This window comes from Procambarus clarkii, chromosome 71 (genome assembly GCF_040958095.1).
Source record: "Procambarus clarkii isolate CNS0578487 chromosome 71, FALCON_Pclarkii_2.0, whole genome shotgun sequence".
Taxonomy (NCBI): Eukaryota; Metazoa; Arthropoda; class Malacostraca; order Decapoda; family Cambaridae; genus Procambarus; species Procambarus clarkii.
The window spans coordinates 11409901-11429383 of record NC_091220.1 but is presented as its reverse complement, the minus strand read 5'-3'; the positions used below and the strand labels follow the sequence as shown (position 1 = coordinate 11429383).

General features: G+C 42.5%; 2 protein-coding genes and 1 long non-coding RNA gene across 7 annotated transcripts in view; 1 reads left to right on the top strand and 2 right to left on the bottom strand.

Moving 5' to 3' along the window:
- The window catches only part of LOC123745531 (transport and Golgi organization protein 1), a 64464-nt gene extending 58426 nt beyond the window's left edge, over positions 1-6038 (bottom strand). For all 3 annotated transcript variants that reach the window (XR_011224274.1, XM_045726129.2, XM_045726128.2), the window contains exon 1: positions 5880-6038. Coding sequence is in view for 2 of the 3 variants with exons in the window: in XM_045726129.2 (XP_045582085.2) it covers positions 5880-5985 (106 nt within the window). In the remaining variant the exon portion in view is untranslated. The remainder of the gene's footprint in view (positions 1-5879) is intronic.
- Positions 6039-7271: 1233 nt separating this feature from the next.
- Positions 7272-18336, top strand: LOC123745530 (uncharacterized). Its single transcript, XR_006771345.2, has 2 exons — positions 7272-7732; positions 17666-18336. It is a non-coding gene; the product is annotated as an uncharacterized lncRNA (long non-coding RNA).
- The window catches only part of HtrA2 (HTRA2-related serine protease), a 25117-nt gene continuing 21188 nt past the window's right edge, over positions 15555-19483 (bottom strand). For all 3 annotated transcript variants that reach the window (XM_069312005.1, XM_045726127.2, XM_069312004.1), the window contains exons 7-8: positions 18130-18298; positions 15555-17872 (exon numbers count right to left, since the gene is read on the bottom strand). In XM_069312005.1, the coding sequence (XP_069168106.1) occupies positions 17713-17872; positions 18130-18298 (329 nt within the window). In that variant the 3' untranslated portion in view covers positions 15555-17712. The remainder of the gene's footprint in view (positions 17873-18129; positions 18299-19483) is intronic.

Here is a 19483-nt window from a genome sequence, read left to right as displayed (position 1 = left end):
CACGAAGAGCAATGGCCTATGGAAACCCCCATGTGGTTGGAAGCATTCTATGTCTGCCATCTACCACGTTAGGCACTCAGAAAGGTAGGCATCTCAAAACAGACCCCAACTGGGAAAACATTGTTTCTCCAGTCCCGTTTCAGGGCTGGGAACAGATGGGAAACCCATGTGAGGGATGTCATCATTTCGACCACTCCCAAGCACACCCACTCCAAGACTATCTTACAGCGCAGGAGAAGAAACCTGCCCCGCAAGCCCTGAACTTCCCGGAGGAGGAGACACCCCAGCGCCACGGTAGTCCGGCAGAAACAACTCGAAACACCCACAAATCGTGGGACCAGGCATAAGGAAACAGCATGAGCGCCGCCCCTGTCAACAGGGTGAACCACAAAAGGGCTTACGAGAAGCCGACCGACGCGCAGAGCGAACACCGCACTGACCAGATGCCGCCGGCTCCAAAACTGGCACCGCTGGCCTACCAAGACCAAGGGAACACCAAACCCTGGTACAACCCTTCTGGGCAGGACCCCTACATCCACCCCCAGAGAACCAACTAGTCAAACATAGGCTGATAATGAGACGAAGCTGCCTGCAAATACTGCACAACCATAGACTGCAAACAGCTTCGAGCAAAAAGGCGACAAAAACTTTAGAGCCAGGGCCCAAGTGGATTCCAAGGAGGGGGGAATGAGCATAGTCTGTCAGCACATGAGGCGAGAAGCTAATAGACACTGCCTCCTTGAGGATTGATGCAAACAACTTCAACAAAGCAGCCAATGCCCTAGTCGCTGAGGTAAATGCACCGGATGCAGGCCCAGCTCCCAGTGCCTCCACATCCTCCTCAAGCCAGTCAAAAAGACAGCTCAAATAAGGGAAAAGAAACAAAACTGAACCCAAATGCCCACAGGCGCGCAAATCCTCAGCTACCAGACACACGGAAAGGGCAGGAACCTGCATCATGTGAAGCTGCACCTGGCCGACATCCCGAGGAAGAGCAGGGGCGAACAAGCACACATTTAGGGGCTCAAATTCACCCCCTACACAAGGTAAACCTGAACAACAGTTGACGTTTCCCACCATTCAAGTGTACGGGTCCGAAAGAACGTATGCCATGCACCCAATGAAAAAAAGGGAGTCTGCCAACCAGGATGACTCCAGCACCTCGTAATGCACTCAATAAGGAAAAGATGCACCAAACTCAAACGAGTAAGGATCCCTTACCGAGGCAAAATCCGGGTCACACAGGAAGCAAGCTGCAATGGCCTTCTGAACCTCTTTAGGTGGGATGCGGTAAGCCGAAATCCTCCAGAAGGAAAGGACCGAGAAACACAAGTGAACCCAGAACATAACCCAAGAAGGACCTGTACCCATATCAATCTCGTATAGGGAGGGTGGATATGTCAAACCGCTTGAGTTTGACTCGAGCGAAATCAAACGGGGCCCAAGCCCCCCCCCCCCCCAAGACGACAACTCCCCAGCCAAGGGATCCTCCACATCAGGACTCGGGGCAGAGCCGTCCTTCAAACCTTCTGCCCCTGAAGAAAAGGCAGAGTCCACCGGAAAGGCTGGGAAGAAGGGGGCTCGCTGGTCAGACCCAGAAGCCCCCAGCAGGAGGAGCCAGCTCAAATGCCTCTGTTGCCAAACTGGATGAAGCAGCCCCCGAAACTGCCTGAGTCTCGTCACCAACTAAACCCTGCCCTGACTCCAAAACCCTCAGATTCCAAACCCTCAAAACCCTGAGAACAATTCAAGCTGAACCCCTGTGACGTGTACAATCATGGGGGGCCTTGTGAGGGGACCACCAGAATAACAGAGGGTGAACTATGACCAAGGAGCCAACCCCCCACCAGGCAAAGACAAAAAGAAAAGAAAACCTCATAAACGTACGTCTCCAGGGAAACAGAACCAGCTGCTCTGATATTATAAGACAAGCTGCACAGTACCTTGTGCCCCTACCAGCAATGATACTACCTCCTACTCAAAACCAGACAGCAGTTAAGAAAACCCCAGCCAATCACTGAACAGCAAAAGACCCTCACAGAGGTACTGTAGTTCCCAAATGACTTGTACAAGAAAACCCTGAGCTGCAATGGTAGTACTTACAGGGCACCTAGGGAAGAAGGCCCTAAGTGAATGCACCCCCCCAGTACTTCTTGAATTACTCCTGGCTTGGACACCACAACACAGCAGAACAGCTCTGAAAGGCACAGCACTGCTCAGAGTCAAGAGCCAGAGTCGAATGACCGCCACTCAACACATAAGCCTCATAACCAGGGTTGGATAACCGAAGTGGGGTCTGGGGCTCCCCCCTTGTTTCACCAGTTGGGGTCTGTTTTGGGACACCTACCTTTCTGTGGCAGAAAGGTAGATTATAGATGGCAGACATATAATGCTTCCAACCACATGGGGGTTTCTATAGACCATTGCTCTTCGTGCCTCTCTGAGGGGGGCCAGGTTCTGGCTTGTGGTCCCCAGTAGGCCTAGAACTCCAATTGAATTGGTTGATGTCATGGTCTAATACATACATATCAGCCCAGTATAGCACTGGGGAGATGGAGGGGCTCTCCACAGGAACTAAGTCGATTTGTTACACAGGATCTTCCTGTTCGAAAACCATACTGTCTGTCCATTATTATGTAATTACTCTAGGCATTCAACGCATTTGGCTTTAACTGTTGTTTCTAGTGTTTTGACTACAATGCTTGTTATTATGGGTCCATAATTTAAAGATTCTTCTCAACAACCATTTTTATAGATTTTATAGATTTATTTTGAGGCAGCATCTGCTAAGATTCCTGTGCACAAGGATGTCTGGAATATTTATTGGAGTAGAATGCTCAGCTCAGTTGCACATTCTCGCAGCACCCAAGGTGAAATTCCATCAGGTCCAACTGCTTTATTTCTTTTATAAACATGCAGTTTACTTTTAATGAATTTATATAACAGGCCTTTATCTGTTTTACATTTGTCCGCTGCATCTTTCTCAAAATTCCATTCTGCCTCTCTCCTCATTGCTGTATAATTGTTTCTTGTTTGCTTGAAGTGTTTGTATGTTTGCAGGTAAGGTTTCTTCCTATATTGAACCCATTTTATTGTCTTTTCCTCTTTCGCCCTCTTATGATTTCCGTTAAATCAATCCTGCTTTCTGGTCCTGCATATGTTTTGGTATGAATGTTCCTTCATCGTACATGTCACAAAATTTGGCATGGAACTCTTTTACTTCCTTGCCAGGAAGAAGGGGAGCGGGGAGCCGGTCTGCCGAGCGGACAGCACGCGATACTTGTCATCCTGTGGTCCTGGGTTCGATCCCAGGCGCCAGCGAGAAACAATGGGCAGAGTTTCTTTCACCCTATGCTCCTGTTACCTAGCAGTAAATAGGTACCTGGATGTTAGTCAGCTGTCACGGGCTGCTTCCTGGGGGTGGAGGCCTGGTCGAGGACCGGGCCGCGGGGACACTAAAGCCCCGAAATCATCATCTCAAGATAGATTGCCTAGCAACAAGTCTGGCCAATTAAATATATTTAAGAATTTTTCAAGTTTCCCATAATGTCCTCTCTTGAAATCGAGTTTATCAACTGTTTCAATGTCCAAATACTCTTCTGATTATATATATATATCACAAAGCATAATAAATTTCCAACAGGACGTAATCACTTTCCCAAGTGAGGAAGGTACTGAATGTTAGATATCTCTTCTTTCCTGGTGAATATCAGATCCAGTATCGCTGGAACATCCCCTTCCCTCATTCTTGTGGCCTGCTTGACATGTTGATACATGCATGTCTCCAGAATGAGGTTTACAGATCTGCCTGTCCAAATGTCCTTCATTTTTGCTTCATAGTCTATTGTTTTCAAGTTCAAGTCCCCCGGTACCAGCAACTGTGATTTATTTATCTGCTTTTACTGTAACCTCTCATGACTATTGTGAAGCCCTCTTGTGTTATCTTTTTCCTCTGAAAATGTGTGAGTAAGCCAAGAGAAAGTACAGTATGAACAAGACAAGATATAGTAACTGACAAGGCTGGCTAGAAGCATTTTAAGGGAACGATCACTGTACAGTATACTGGTCATATTAAAGTGGTGTGGTGGTGCCTGTATATCCAGGATACTATACATTGTGCCGTGAATCCTAGGGTCTTGGTAGCATAGGTCAGTTTGTTCTAAACTCTCAATTGGGAACCTCGAGTCCAAATCCTGCCCAGGAGAAAATTGATCAGGCATGTTTCCTTTCATCTGATGTTTCTGTTTACTTATCAGTAACTAGGTACCCAGGAGTTAAGCAACTGTTGTGGGGTTGCATTCTGGGAAAGGTCAGCAGTATGACCTTGATACAAGTCTAAAGCCTAAATATATATGCAGGCTGCCTGTCCCAAACAAAATGAATTATAATAATAAACAAATAAAATAACGTATTACAAATATTACATCTATAATAACAAGTTTTATCAATTTTTTGTATCTGGATTAAGCCATCCTCATTCCACAAGATGGAAATAAAGGAAATAAATTTGCATACATACATTACTTCTCTCACCAATTCACAACTTGGTACCGAGAGTTGTAATGTACATACAATGAGAAGTAATGAGATATAATAAGATTTGGTGTATAAGAATGAAAGTTTTTACTTGGCCTCACTGCAAGGCACCACTGTGACGCCCCACTGCGAGGCGCCACCGTTATTCCCCGCGAGGCGCTACCGCAACGCCCCACTGCTACTCCCCACAAGGCGCAACCGCGAGGCCCCACCACTACTCTCCACTGCTACTTCCCGCGAGGTGCCACTGCGACGCCCCACCGCTTCTCCCCACCGCAGGGCGCCACTGCTACTCCCCGCTACTCCCCACCGCGAGGCGCCACCACTACTCCCCACTGCTACTTCCCGCGAGGTGCCACTGCGACGCCCCACCGCTTCTCCCCACCGCAGGGCGCCACCGCTACTCCCCACCGCGAGGCGCCACCACTACGCACCACCACTACTCCCCACTGCGAGGCGCCACTGCTACGCCCCACAAGGCGCCACCTCTACTCCCCACAGCGAGGCGCCACCGCTAATCCCCACCGCAACGTGCAACCGCGAAGCACCACAGCGAGGCGCCACCACTACTCCCCACAGCGAGGCGTCACCACTAATCTCCACCGCGACATGCAACCGCGAAGCACCACAGCGAGGCGTCACCACTAATCTCCACCGCGACATGCAACCGCGAAGCACCACAGCGAGGCGCCACCGCTACTCCCCACTGTGACGCGCCACTGCTACTCCCCACAGCGAGGCGCCACCTCTACTCCCCACAGCGAGGCGCCACCGCTACTCCCCACCGCGAGGCGCAACCACGAAGCACCACCGTGAATCCACCACACTCCTCATAAGGTTTGATGAGTGAAGACAGTTTAAGGGTCACTGCCAGACACACCACAAGGCTGGCAGGAATTCCTCCTAAAGGGTTACTGTGTGTTTATGTATTGCCATATGTTGTGAGGGCCATTCCCTACACCCTTCAAGGCCCATTAATAAAGAAATAAAACTTGAGCAAATTAGTCTCTGATGTAAATCTTCATCTGCAGTGATACTAATAATGTATAAATATAAATTTTACAATTAGCTAATAATTCAGGAATTGAACAGAGACAAATTGTGAGCCCAAACAAATTATAGATTTGATTGGAGTTAAACGTTTATGGGCATAGTTCCCCTCCCTGGCTAAGATAGTGAGGAGAAGGTGTTAGAGCGACACATGTTGCTTAATTTCCTACCAAGACAAGTGTGGCTGGGCCCAAGATGCTGCATCTTCCGCTCCCTCAACACCATTTCCCCCCCTCCCCACTCACTCAATAACATTGTGTTTATTCGCGAGCTGGCGAGTCATTTGGGCTGACCTTTACAGTAGGTGTCAGCACAGAGTCGCAGGTCTGAGATGTGTGCCTGTAGAGCGGGTAGGAGCGCGGCGGCCGCCAGGAGCACGAACACCAGCCTCCACCCCATGATGCAGCCATCACACCACTCAGCTGTTGACTGTTCCAACACTCCGCCTCACCTGTCACCCCGCCACCCCCCAGCCACCCCCTCTCCCCCAGGTCCCTATATGTACCCCAGGGGCAACCCTGGACCTGAACCCCCATCCTCCCTATAACCTAGTCCCCAGGGACCCCCCAAAGACCCCTAGCCCCTCATATATGTAATTCTCAGTAAAGTCTCCACACACTCGCCTCACAACACGCGCCAATATCTCATTCTCTCGGTTAACTACTTGAGTAATCATGGTCTCCTGTTCCACTTGCGACTAATTTATATTAGAAGTAAATGGTAAAGTATTCCTGGAGACAAAAATTGTATTTTCTCGATTAGATATCATGTGAGCTTATTCTATCGTTGCTTGAATGAAAGTTACATGTACTTCAAATATATACACATAGTTTCAAATTAAGTCTAACTGTCTTTCAATGTATATATTTTTATACTAAATGTGTAGCTGAAAGCATTGTAGAACTCGTGTTTATATAAGTAAATAAAATAAACAGAATGTTTTAAAGGGTTTGTGAGCAGCGTAAGATTCTAAGTAAAGACACGTCAACTTTCCAGAGTCCGTGTTCGTTTAATGTTTCTCACACTCCAAACCCACAATTGTATTTATGCTTGACTCTGCATATACTAAGTACTATAAGTTCTATTTAATTTAAATACTCTGTAACCTAACACAAAATCAGATTATACAGATAATCAATACCCGCGAATATAAGTAAAATATCTAAGCCAAAGACATTTTCCGAACGTCTATTTTCTTTAACACGCTTAGGTATACACAGCAAGGTGCTGCGACCCTATTATATATGAAAGGTTACAAAGTGTAGATAAAAAACTAGCTTTAAGGTACATCTAATATGCCCATCTCACAGGATGGCTAGTCTTTTTATTTATTTATTTATTTATTGCACGAAAAATGTGTGGTGTGTAATGTTGAGGGACATAGAACATGCAGTACTGATGGGTTAGCTAATCCTACCAATGGCAGAATTGGGGCAGAATACACTGTAATTAGGTATAATGTCTTTCAAAACGGAAATGGAGAAAAAGCACGTATTGAGAACTATGCCTCTTCAACGTAAGCAAGGCTATAACTGCCATTGTTATGACTTTAAGATTTCTGGAAAGAAACACTAACAGCTGTGCAGTGATCTGCACTGATTCTCAAGCAGCACTTCAAAGTGTAACGTACGATTATGTTACGTTGTTGGGTAGATTAGATACACAGTGTTTACTGAGTTTCATATTTATTAATGATTACAGTAGTCGGTTGTTCACCATTTGGTCCGGGAGACATCTCCCGCCCGTCACGCAGGGTGCAGTTGCGCCTCCACAGATCTCCAGTATCATCTTTTGATACTGGTAATGGCTCGAAAGGGCCACCACTTACGGGTTATTCATGCCCGTGCCACCTCTTGGGTGGCTCATCAATCAATCAATCAATCAGTCGGTTGTTGGCATTATCATAGACGTTCAGACGGAGCTTGGAGCAGAGCAGAGGGCTGAGTGAGGCCGGAGTCGCGGAGCTCTATGTGGGAGAGCGTGGAGGCTCGATGGGGAATCGTGAGTGTCTGAACTCGGGGAGCGAGAGCATTGTAGCTTGATGCGGGCGTAGTCTGCTGTCTGCTCTGTGTTGAAGCTGTAGCGTCTTGGGGTCGATTAGAACTGTACACGCTGAATGCTACACTCTAGAAGTTGAAGAAGTGAGGTAAGAACAAAGCGTTTGTACTGGAGTTATCTGAATCACTGTGAAAATTGTACTATTGGCTATTCGATTGATTGATAAAGATTAAGCCACCCAAGAGGTGGCACGGGCATGAATAGCCCGTAATATTAGCTATTCACTTCCCGCTTGCTTATATTTAGTGACTACACCTCAGCTTCCTCCAACAGGATGGAAAGAATGTTATCTGTAATTGGGGAAAGGATTTGAGTAGTCATAATTAGTGCTATTGAGTTTGTCATTAAGGTAATGAGAGATTGGAGCGAGTATATAAGGTTTACTCGCAACAAAAGCCTTGGTAAAAATGTGGCAGAAAACCTTGTGATAGTCACAGAAATCAAGAGGAGTTGTGAGGACTGCTAACCAATCAGGGAAGAAGGGGAAGGGAACTATCAGGGGGAAAGCGCCAATTAAGCCATTACGACTATATGACACTGGGAAGGGGTCAGGATAAGGACTTACGGGCTATTCATGCCCGTGCCACCTTTTGGGTGGTTTAATCTTTATCAATCAATCAATCAGGATAAGGATTTTGAAAGGGACAGGGAGAGGGCGAAGGAATGGTGGCCAACCACTTGGATGGTCGGAGATTGAACGCCGACCTGCATGAAGCGAGACCGTCGCTCTACAAGTGGTTGGGTACCATTCCTTCCCCCCCCCCCCCCAACTCCTTATCCTGGACTTGAGATCCTTCCTAGTGTTGTATAGAGTCGTCAGATTCCTGTGGAACCTCTCCCCCATGTTGGAATCTGTGGAAATTGATTTTAATTTATTTTATTTATTTATTTATTTATATATTCAAGAGTTCTTAAATTCTTGTACAGCCACTAGCACGTATAGCGTTTCGGTAAGTCCTTAATCTTAATTTTTCCCGAAATACGACCCGCCAAATCGGTACTCATTCACTACTGGGTGAACAGAGGCTGCAGTTAGGGATTAGTAGAAGGCATCCATCAGTCTCAGGAGACTATGGAGTTGCGCTCTGGTTGTCGGTCTGAAGTAGCCTCTCCAGGGCACAAAGCCGGGGTAGGTTCATACGGAGTTGAAGTTGTTACCCATGCAGCAGGTCCCCCCTCTCCGCGGCGCCGAAAGTCTCCAGTGGAAAGGCAAACGCCAATACGATTGGTTCCAGCGCCGTCGCGGGAACTGTGAGCTCCGGAGTTGACCTCGAAGTTGGTAAAAGAAGGCACAGCTAGGGACTCCAACCCCAGAGACCGCCGTGGTCGGGGCCGGAGAAGAACCACCTCAGTAAGGGCAAGAACGCCCCCAGCCTCCTGAAGCAGAGCTTGGGCCGCCGCACGAGCCCCAGGAGGTGGACGTCCCGGCGCCCATTAAGTCCTCCATAGCCAGAATACGAACCCAAGCAAAAGCACTCGTGAAACGCTAGGTGAGCGTGTTGCCACTTCCCCACGGCAAAGTGAACGAGCAGATGTGCTGGCTGCTGAGGGCACTGAAGGAGACTATAGCAGGATAGAAGAACAAACAAGTGAATCTGTTCTCTGGTACAATGCGGTTGTAACTGGCAATCCCAATCATTATGGATGAATCTGAATCTGAATAAGGATCTGAAGAACCTTATAGGTAAAAAGAGAGCGTGGTACAAAAGGATTAAGAATGGGGAAGTCAGTTTAGAACAGGAATTCGCACAACTGGTTAGAAATGTTAACAAAGAGATAAGGAAAGCAAAAAGAAACTACGAAGTTCGCATAGCAGAGCAAGCGAAGACAAATCCTAAAGGTTTTTTTCAGTTATATCGAACTAAGACTAGGGAAAGGATAGGTCCATTAAAAACTGAGACAGGTCAAATAACGGATAATGACGAGGAGATGAGTAGTATTTTTAATAAATATTTTATATGTGTATTTACTAAAGAAGAACTTAACAATATGCCTTCAGCCGAACAAGTCTATGTGGGTGGGGACGAGGACAGGTTGACTAGTTTAGCAGTTACCAGGGAGGATGTAATTAAACAAATAGTAAAACTCAAACCAAACAAATCCCCAGGGCCGGATGAAGTGTTTGCCAGGGTGCTTAAAGAATGCAAAGAGGAGCTTTGCGAGCCACTGTCTACCATATTTAATAAATCAATAGAGTTAGGCAGAGTGCCAGAGTTATGGAAGGTAGCTAATGTGATACCAATTTTTAAGAAAGGAGATAGATCACTTGCGTCAAACTGTCGGCCAATTAGCCTAATGGCTATTGTGGGAAAGTTACTTGAATCAATAATTGCAAATACAATTCGTCTTTATCTTGAAAAACATAAATTAATAAATGAGTCGCAACATGGTTTTACAAATGGCCGTTCATGTTTAACAAATTTGCTATCTTTTTATTCCAGCATAGTTGAGGCAGTTGATAGTGGTAAGGATTGTGATGTTGTGTACCTTGACTTTAGCAAAGCTTTTGATACAATGCCACATGAAAGACTGATTAAAAAAATAGAGGTTCATGGGAATGGGGGTGCTATATTAAGTTGGATTAGGGCATGGCTATTCCAAAGGAAACAAAGAGTTAGTATAAATGGGGTTAAGTCAGAGTGGGATAATGTTGTTAGTGGAGTACCTCAGGGCTCTATCCTGGGCCCTCTGTTGTTTATAATATATATAAATGATTTAGATTCAGGTTTGAGTAGCAACATTTGCAAATTTGCAGATGATACAAAAATCGGTTGGGAAATTAACACGAAAGAAGACTCACTATCACTTCAAGTTGATCTAAATAGGGTTTTAAAATGGTCAAAAGATTGGCAGATGCAGTTTAATGCTGATAAATGTAAAGTTCTGATGCTAGGTAATGATGATAGAGTTACAAGATACGAGCTAGATGGTGTTGAGATTGCGAAAGGGATCTGGGAGTTATGATAAGTAAGAATTTAAAACAAAAGGATCAATGCATGAATGTTCGTAATAAGGCAAATAGGACACTGGGATTTATTAATCGAAGCGTTAGTAACAAGACACCTGGTGTGGTTCTTAAGCTATATCTTGCTCTGGTTAGGCCTCATTTAGATTATGCAGTTCAGTTTTGGTCGCCGTACTATAGAATGGATATAAATTCATTTGAACGTGTCCAGCGTAGGATGACAAAGTTAATTCCCCAAATTAGAAATCTTTCATACGAAGAAAGATTAACAAAGCTTAAATTGCATTCACTGGAAAGGCGAAGAGTTAGGGGTGCCATGATAGAGGTTTCAAGTGGATGAATGGACATAACAAAGGGGATATTAATAGGGCATTAAAAGTATCAACACAAGACAGAACACGAAACAATGGGTATAAATTGGATAAGTTTAGATTTAGGAAAGACGGGTAAATACTGGCTCGGTAACAGGGTTGTTGATTTGTGGAACCAATTACCGCGTAACGTGGTGGAGGTGGGGGCCCTCAATTGTTTCAAGCGTGGGTTGGACATGTATATGAGTGGGATTGGCTGGTTATAGATAGGAGCTGCCTCGTATGGGCTAATTGACCTGCAGTTACATTTGTTCTTATGTAACTGCCTCAACTATGTTGCGATAAAATGTTAGCAAATTCGTTAAACATGAACGGCCATTTGTAAAACCATGTTGTGAAATCATTTATTAATTTATGTTTTTCAAGACTGTGAAACTCTTGCTCTTTGCACTAACAATGTTGTTTATAACAGATGTTACAACATTCCTAGTGTCTATTTTGCATGTTAGGTTTTTAAGGGCCTGCCCCGAAATCATCTCAAGATAACCTCAAGATAAGATAACGTCCCCACTTACCGCATTTCTCCAGTCAGATTCGGACCCATTTAATACGACCCTTTGTTTCTTTGTTTCAACCATTGGTGGATTTGTATTAAAAATTTATTCCATGAGCCTGTAGTTTCCTTGCCAGTCTTCCATGTGGTACATTATCAAAGGCTTCAGCACAATCCTTGCATACTACATCCACCGGAAGTCCCTTGTCTGTGAGGCAGGTTATGGGAAAATTCGTTTCAACTTATGAATTTTCGAATTACGACCCGTCTCTGGGAACAGATTAAATTCGTAAGTCGAAGGCCCACTGTAATTATAAAAAGAAGGCACCAAATCAGAGAGACGATGAAGCACCGTCAAAGTGTCAGGATATTCAAAAGATGCTAAATATCAATAAGGATGCCATTGTGAACAAAAGTGCATAAGGCAAATGATATGAAAGGTAGCTGATTCACCAAGGATTTTATCGAGAGACAAATAACCGCAAAGGACAGTCGAGAAGCAAGACGCACATCCTGGAAGTCGGGATATAACCCATGCATAGTGGTATGTATATTCACTTCTTGGCCTACCATCCTCCTTCTATTAAGAAAAGTGTTCTCGTCTTTCTCTTCCTCCGCACTCTACGCATCAGCGACCCTCAGTTTCTGGATTCTGAAATTTTCTGAAACATCTACAAATGTTTCTCTCCCCTTGGTTGCCTCTTACATTTTATCAGCTGTGCCTATTCTCAAGCAAAACGTAATTTCTTTCATCCTAAACCTGCTTCCAACACTATTATCACTGTGCTCTGCCTTCCCTTCATATCTGAACTCAACTTTTACTAATACCTTTCGTCCTCTTGACATAAAGCTCGTCGACATACTAACACACTTCGTAGCAATCTAGTTCACACTGCTCCTCCTGCTTCTAATGCTGCTGGTGTCTACTCTATTTCCTGTTCGTCTTGTCCTCTCCAATACTTTGGCGAAACTGGCTGTACACTTAATGACAGGCTTAAAGAACACAAAAGAAATGTTAAGTCTGCAGACACAAACAATGTTCTCTTCTGCCATGTTAGGGATTCTAATCATCCTGTTGATTGGTCTTCCTCCAAAATAATCTTTCCTGCCTTTACTCTTCACAGACGCCGTCTTGTTGAATTTGCTCTAATACACATGTACCCAACATGAACTTGAGTCCTGGCTTTGTTGCTGTGGACTCTTCCCTTTCACATTACATACTCAAATGTTCTAAACTTTCTAACAAACCTGACCTAACATAAGCCTTCCCTTCCTTTTATGTTTCTTTTTCTTTCTCTTGTTTTCTCTTACGATCCGTTTCTTATTCTTATTATTACATCCTTTTTTTACACCTTACCTTCCGTATCTTTTGCTTTGCTCTTATTTTCCTCTAAGATTTTCATCTCACACTGCGCCCCAAATTTCATTTGGGGCGCAGTGTGGTCACAATGCGACCCAAACGTCTTAAGGTCAGAGCTACTCCACTTGACGGTCATGCTATCGGAAGAAGCAATACTTTAAAGGTCCTGAAGGACGTAACTGGCCTCAAACCCGCTGACATTAGTCAGGAAGGTGAAGATATCGTGCTCTACTTTTCATGTGAAGAGGAGCTAGAAAAACTCCTCACTAACGATGCTATTCTTCGCAAAGAGCACTACCTACATCCTCACTTCCCACGTCAGTTCCTGGCCGGAAGAACTGTTTTTACCAGCAGGACTAGCCGGTGGATCACTGAGCGACCTCAACATCATATCATATCTCTGCCTCACTAGGCTTCTCCTAGTCTTGACTTGAGCACTACGTCGTCCTCAGGATTCATAGACGAACGCCTGACTGGTCCCCTCCTCTTGATGGAGCACGAAACTAGAGGTTCCTCCTTTACTGCCAGGAGCACAAACACAGTACAACCTCCTCTCTCTACCTCTGTTGCTCAAGTGAGGTCAAGAAATCTGCAGCGAGCCTCATACCTTGTCAACAAAATCTTGACATTTCAAGTCAAGTCACTTATTTACATATTTACCCTCTGCCCATGCTCTTAAATTACTCATCAACAATAGCCAAGTATTTAATATATATTCACATGTCTATATTTCCTTTGACCTCTCAGTTGGGTCTGGTTTAGTGAATAACTCTTACATGGGTAGACTCGTTTTTCAGGCTACCTGGGGTCATAACAGTATTTAGATAAAATAAGTGCTTGGAGCATCAAGTGGCAAATGGAATTCAGTGTTAATAAATGACATGTTATGGAATGTGGAATCGAAGAAAATAGACCACACACAACTTACAAATTATGTGGAAAGGAATTAAAGAACTCTAATAAAGAACGAGACCTAGGGGGTGGTTTTAAATAGTAAGCTGTCACCAGAGGAACACAAAGAATATTGTGAAAGGAGCGTATGCGTCGCTTTCCAACTTCAGACTTGCTTTTAATTACAGTGACACCTCGTTACAAATGGGCATTACAAATGCCCCTCTTTACGAACTTTTTGGGGTATGAGCCAAATTTCTTTGTAAAATCTGAATCGGGTTACAAATGTTGCCTCGGGTAACATACTGTAGTTTGTTGATACGCATATGGCCGACCTAGAATGTGGTGGCATGACAACTGCGGCTCAGTTTACCAGTGCCTCCCGCTTAGTGACAATTGCACCTGAATTCTTTGTAAAGAATTTCAGTGTTTTTCGTTTTTTTGGGTATTTGAACACAAAAATAATTATTATATATCTCGCCATGGATCCCAAGAAAGTCAGTGGTAAGGTTCAATCCAAGAAAATAGTTGAGTAGAGGCAGTAAAGAATGTCCCTTCCTCATTAAGAAAATGTGTGAAGTATGGGAAGAACTGCAAAGTTTTGTTGAAAAACTCACCCGGATAAAGCTGTAGCAGGCCGCGTTGCATTGACCTTTTAAATGACAATGTGATGCCTCACTACAGACAAGTATTAAAATGTAGGGAAAAACAAGTGTCTTTAGATAGATTCTTAGAAGACAAGCAAGCAGTGAGCCACAAGCAGGTCCTAGTGGTACTCCTGCAAAACATGCCAGAGAGTGTACCCCAGAGAAGTCCTCACTGCCTGATATTATAATGGAAGGGGACTCCCCTTCCAAACACTAACACCTTTCCTCCTCCACATTTTCCATACACCAACAAGAGTCATCAATAAAGGTAAGCAATAACTTGCACATACTTTAGTACCAAAGATTTGAGTGCATTAGGTATAAAATTTACCTTGAAGTTAATATTTTTGGGAGTGTGGAATGGATTAATTCAATTTACATTATTTCTTATGGAAAAATTTGCTTCGGTTTATGAATTTCTGGGTTACGAGCCGTCTCTGGAATTGGATTAAATATGTAAGCTGAGGTACTGAGGATGGTGAAATACTAAAGAAACAATTCATGACTTTTGTGAGACCAAAATTGGAATATGCAGCAGTTGTATGGTGTCCAAATCTCAAGAAGCACATAAAGAAACTGGAAAAGGTGCAAAGGCATGCTAGAATATGGTTTCCGGAACTGAAAAAGAAGAGTTACAAGGAGAGACTAGAGGCGTTAAACATGCAAAAACTAGAAGATAGAAGAAAAAGAGGTGATAATGATTACCACTTACAAAATACTAACAGGAATCGACCAAATTGACAAAAAGGAATTCCTCTTTTTTCAGTAGTTTCAGAGCATTACACGACAAAGGGTACCGATAAGACCAGTGCACCACGAGCGTAGCTCGCATCCTGTAACTACACTTAAGTAATTACATAATGTTGAGATTGGCCATTTCTACTGCTCTAATTCTTGAATTTTCATGTTCATTTCAAATCATTGTCCGTACACATGTGGGGCCACACTTTCACTTGCTCATGCTCTTGCTTTGACTGCATCTATTCTTTTTAAATATGACTATCATTGTACCAGTCACTTTCCTTTTCTGATGTGTCCTTCTCTCAACCTCACTTGCTCACATTCTCTTCAATGCATATCCTAGTTATTAAACAAACCACTTCCAGCACTGAAAGCCATGCAGGTAACAAAATATTAGGAAAGACACTTGAAAAGATCCATCACTGGATATTTATATGAACAATTCTAATTTTGTACTTTATTACTGTTCTACATCCATCTCTTGCTACTCACAGCAATATCACAAGTACAGTATCATGACTTTTTTCAGCATCACATTTTTTCAAATACCAGAAATGTTAATTTTGAACTAAGAAACTTCATCCCTAAGAGCACAACAAATAAACAATGTACATGTACAGTACTGTATACATACAGACATGATATGTGTATATATTCCAATTGCTGTTAGTGATGGTTGAGAATCATTAACAATTCTCACTTTGTTCCTATGTATACCTGTACTGTACAGTATATACTCCTAATATACTCCCATCACTTCTTGTAGTGCATTTAAGTTATAACTCTTACTGAGGATAACTGCTTTTCCCACACAACGCATCCCATAAGTATGATTGCCAACATTAATTAATATTCTCTGGTTCTATCTGTAGCCAGAGTAAAAATATTTTTTCATCCATATTTTCATATTCCTTGATGAATTTGTTAACATCCAGCCAACTTTTGGGTTTCCAGACTTGTCAGTTCTAATTCTTGTTTTACCTTTACAGTTCGCTATGTTAACTTGAGTGTTTTACTAGCCATGAATATAAATGGGAAGAGTTCCCATTATTGTACTTATGAATGTTATCAAAGTTTGCAAAGATAACTGAAACTTAATGCATTTCTTTGAGCAATATTATTATTATACAGATTTATCCCAGACATTCAATATAGTACAGTACATCTTCCTCATTGAGAACTTATTGGTACGTGACTTATATATATATATATATATTATAAGACACATTTTGAAGTTTACAACATGATAATTATACATTTTACAATTTGATGGTTAGTACATCAAGTGAAATGATCAATTTCTGCAACACTTGCTGCAACAGGTGTTGTTTAACATTTGTAATTTGATTAATATCACAAGTAAAATATTTAACCCTTGCTCATCTTCTAAAGTATTAATACTGTATATTAAGAGAAATAGGTCAACAGTAATTGTAATTAACAATTACCACATTTGTTTCAAGAAAATGTTCAATACTCTTATATTGATAGACTAAGGAAGAGTTAGTAGCATTTACAAAATGCCCCAATACTGTATTAATTTTGAGATCATGTTATACTACAAAATTAATGCTGGCTGTGAAAAGGCAGACCAGAGAAAATATTGACAAATGACTGGTTGAGAGAAACTAATTTGAGAATGTTACTAAGAGACTCGGCTCATGACTCGTGCTGGGGAAACAATTTTCTGGGAATATATTCTGGAGTGATGGCCTTCAACTAACTTAGCTTCATGTGCATGCATGCAGTCAATACTTCAGCAGTACACCAGTTCTGAATAATGCATGCAGTCAATACTTCAGCAGTACACCAGTTCTGAATAATGCATGCAGTCAATACTTCAGCAGTACACCAGTTCTGAATAATCCTTTTACTTTTATGACTATGCAAGCTTAAGAAAATTATCACTGTATGGGAATACAGTGCTCATGGTTTTGCATAATTCTAATAAGAATAAGCTGGGTTGCAATACAAAGAATGAACAGCAATCTGATAATTTCAAGTGCAGAAACAAGGATTATACAAACTTAATGGATCATTAGAGGATAATATATAATCAGGATTCCTGTACAAAATATGAAAGAACTTGTTTATTAAACTTTGTGATTTATTGTTTAATTCTGGTGTGATATAGCATGGCAATAAAACACTGCCACTAACAAGCCATAACTTGCTTTATCAATCACCATTTAACTTACCATATTCTATTCTCTTTAAATGTTTATATTCCACATCATTTTCCTTTAAAATTACATTACAAAATACATTAAATAATATCTTGAGTAAATTTTACTCTATACTTTTAACTTCAATTTGTATTCATATTAACTTTTTTATAAACTGTACATCCTAAGCCATATTCATATTCTCATCAGTTATTATACTAACTCTTCCCAGCGCTCTGTTGTGTGCATCTTCTGATACTGCAGACATTTAGTCTCCTCCAACCATACCCAAAATAATTTATCACTGCAGTATTAAAGTTAATATTCTGCTTATTACATGATGATCAATGGCAACCTGCAATAAAAAACATAGATTCTTGCATTTCAGATGTGAACCAGTAAGCACCTGGACTTGAAATGTTGTATTTATTGGCACTATTCCTCTGGGACAACAGTGACACTGTAACGTTGACCGTTGCGGATCACTACCATGGTGAGGTCTCCTTTACCCTCTAGGAACTTGTATACGTCACGAGAAGAATGAATTTCATGGTTATTGATGTTGGTTATGATGTCTCCTGGCTGCAAGCCCGCTCTGCAACAGTTATTTCCATTATCCTCTTGCACATACAGTATTATTTCTCATTTTTTGTTACGTCTACACAATGCCAAGTAATAAAAACAAACAGATAGGTAAATACCCCAAAAGAGGTCAACAACTTCCAACAGAATACCTGTACTGGCAATAGCCATAAGGAAAAATTATTTTAAGCAATACGGTACATTATTTTTTTCTCTGCAGGGATAATAGGCTTTATAATTCAAAATATTTATATACTGTACAGTACTTACTGGTAAGCTGGAGAGCCAACAACAATTCTCCAGATAAATATTCCATGGGTGACATCAGGAGGAACATTCTGAGGAGCACTGCCTCGGGCTTGAAGCTCCAACAAGATTGACTGTGTAAGGGTTAACATTGTCACACCAAGGTACCGACGCCGATCTGGATAGCTTGATTCTGTTTATTTGCCAACAAAATAAAGTAAATTAAAATTGGTATAGCATATCTAATAAAATTATTTCCATATTTTTAAATCAAAAGGTTTGAAATGAAAGGGATCAAATTTCTTTAACCTCTGTACAGGCAAACCTCAGTTTAAGAGTTTAATTGGTTCCTGGAGACGCCTCGTATTCCGAAAACTCGCATTCCGAAGCTAATTTCCCCATAAGAAATAAAGGGAAATGAATTAATCCGTTCCTGACTACCCCAAAAACCCCACATCAAACTAAATTTTTATACCTAATTCATCTAAATAAACCTACAAAACTATGTTCCAGTTATTACTTACCTTGCTGTTGAATGCTGTAGGCGTATGGAAGATGGTGAGGAGGGGGGAGGAGGAGAGGAGTTACTGTTTGGAAGGGGAGTCCCCTTCCATTATCATATCAGGCAGTGAAGACCTTTCTGGTGTGCTCTCCCTGGGACGTTTTATCTGAGTGCCACTAGGTCCTGGTTGAGGCTCACTGCTCGATTTCCTCACCACAAATCTGTCCAAACCCTGGCTTTCTCACAAATAATGGCCTCCGAAACACTGTCACCCCTTAACTCCTTGTCGTGTATCCAAATTAATAACAACTTTTCCACTTCAAGTATTTGTGGTCTTTGTTTCGTTATTGTTCTGACTCCTTTTGCCACTTTAGCACTCATAATCTCATTTTTCTTCTTAAGTATAGTGCATATTGTTGATGTGGCTTTGTTGTACTGCCTACAAAGTTCAACAACATGTGTACCGTTCTCATGCTTCCGAATGATCTCTTGTTTCTCCTGTATTGTCATCCTCACATGGGCTTTCTGGCCTTTATCCTTACCACTGGCTTTCTTGGGACCCATGGTGAGATATATAATAACAAATTGTATAGTCAAATCACCAAAAATCCAACAAAACACTGAAAATCGGGAGAAGAATTGATGTGGGGTAGTCACTGGGCGCGAGACAATGGTAAACTGAGGGGCGGAGGGGTGGAGGGGCGACGATCACCGAACCACCACGCGCTAGGTCGGCCTGTACGCGTATCAACAAACTCGCGTCCCGAGGTAACCCTCGCCTTCCGAGACATATTTTTCGAGGAAATCCTGCTCGTCTTCCGAAAAACTCGCATACAGGGACACTCGCATTCCGAGGTACCACTGTATAATGTCCGA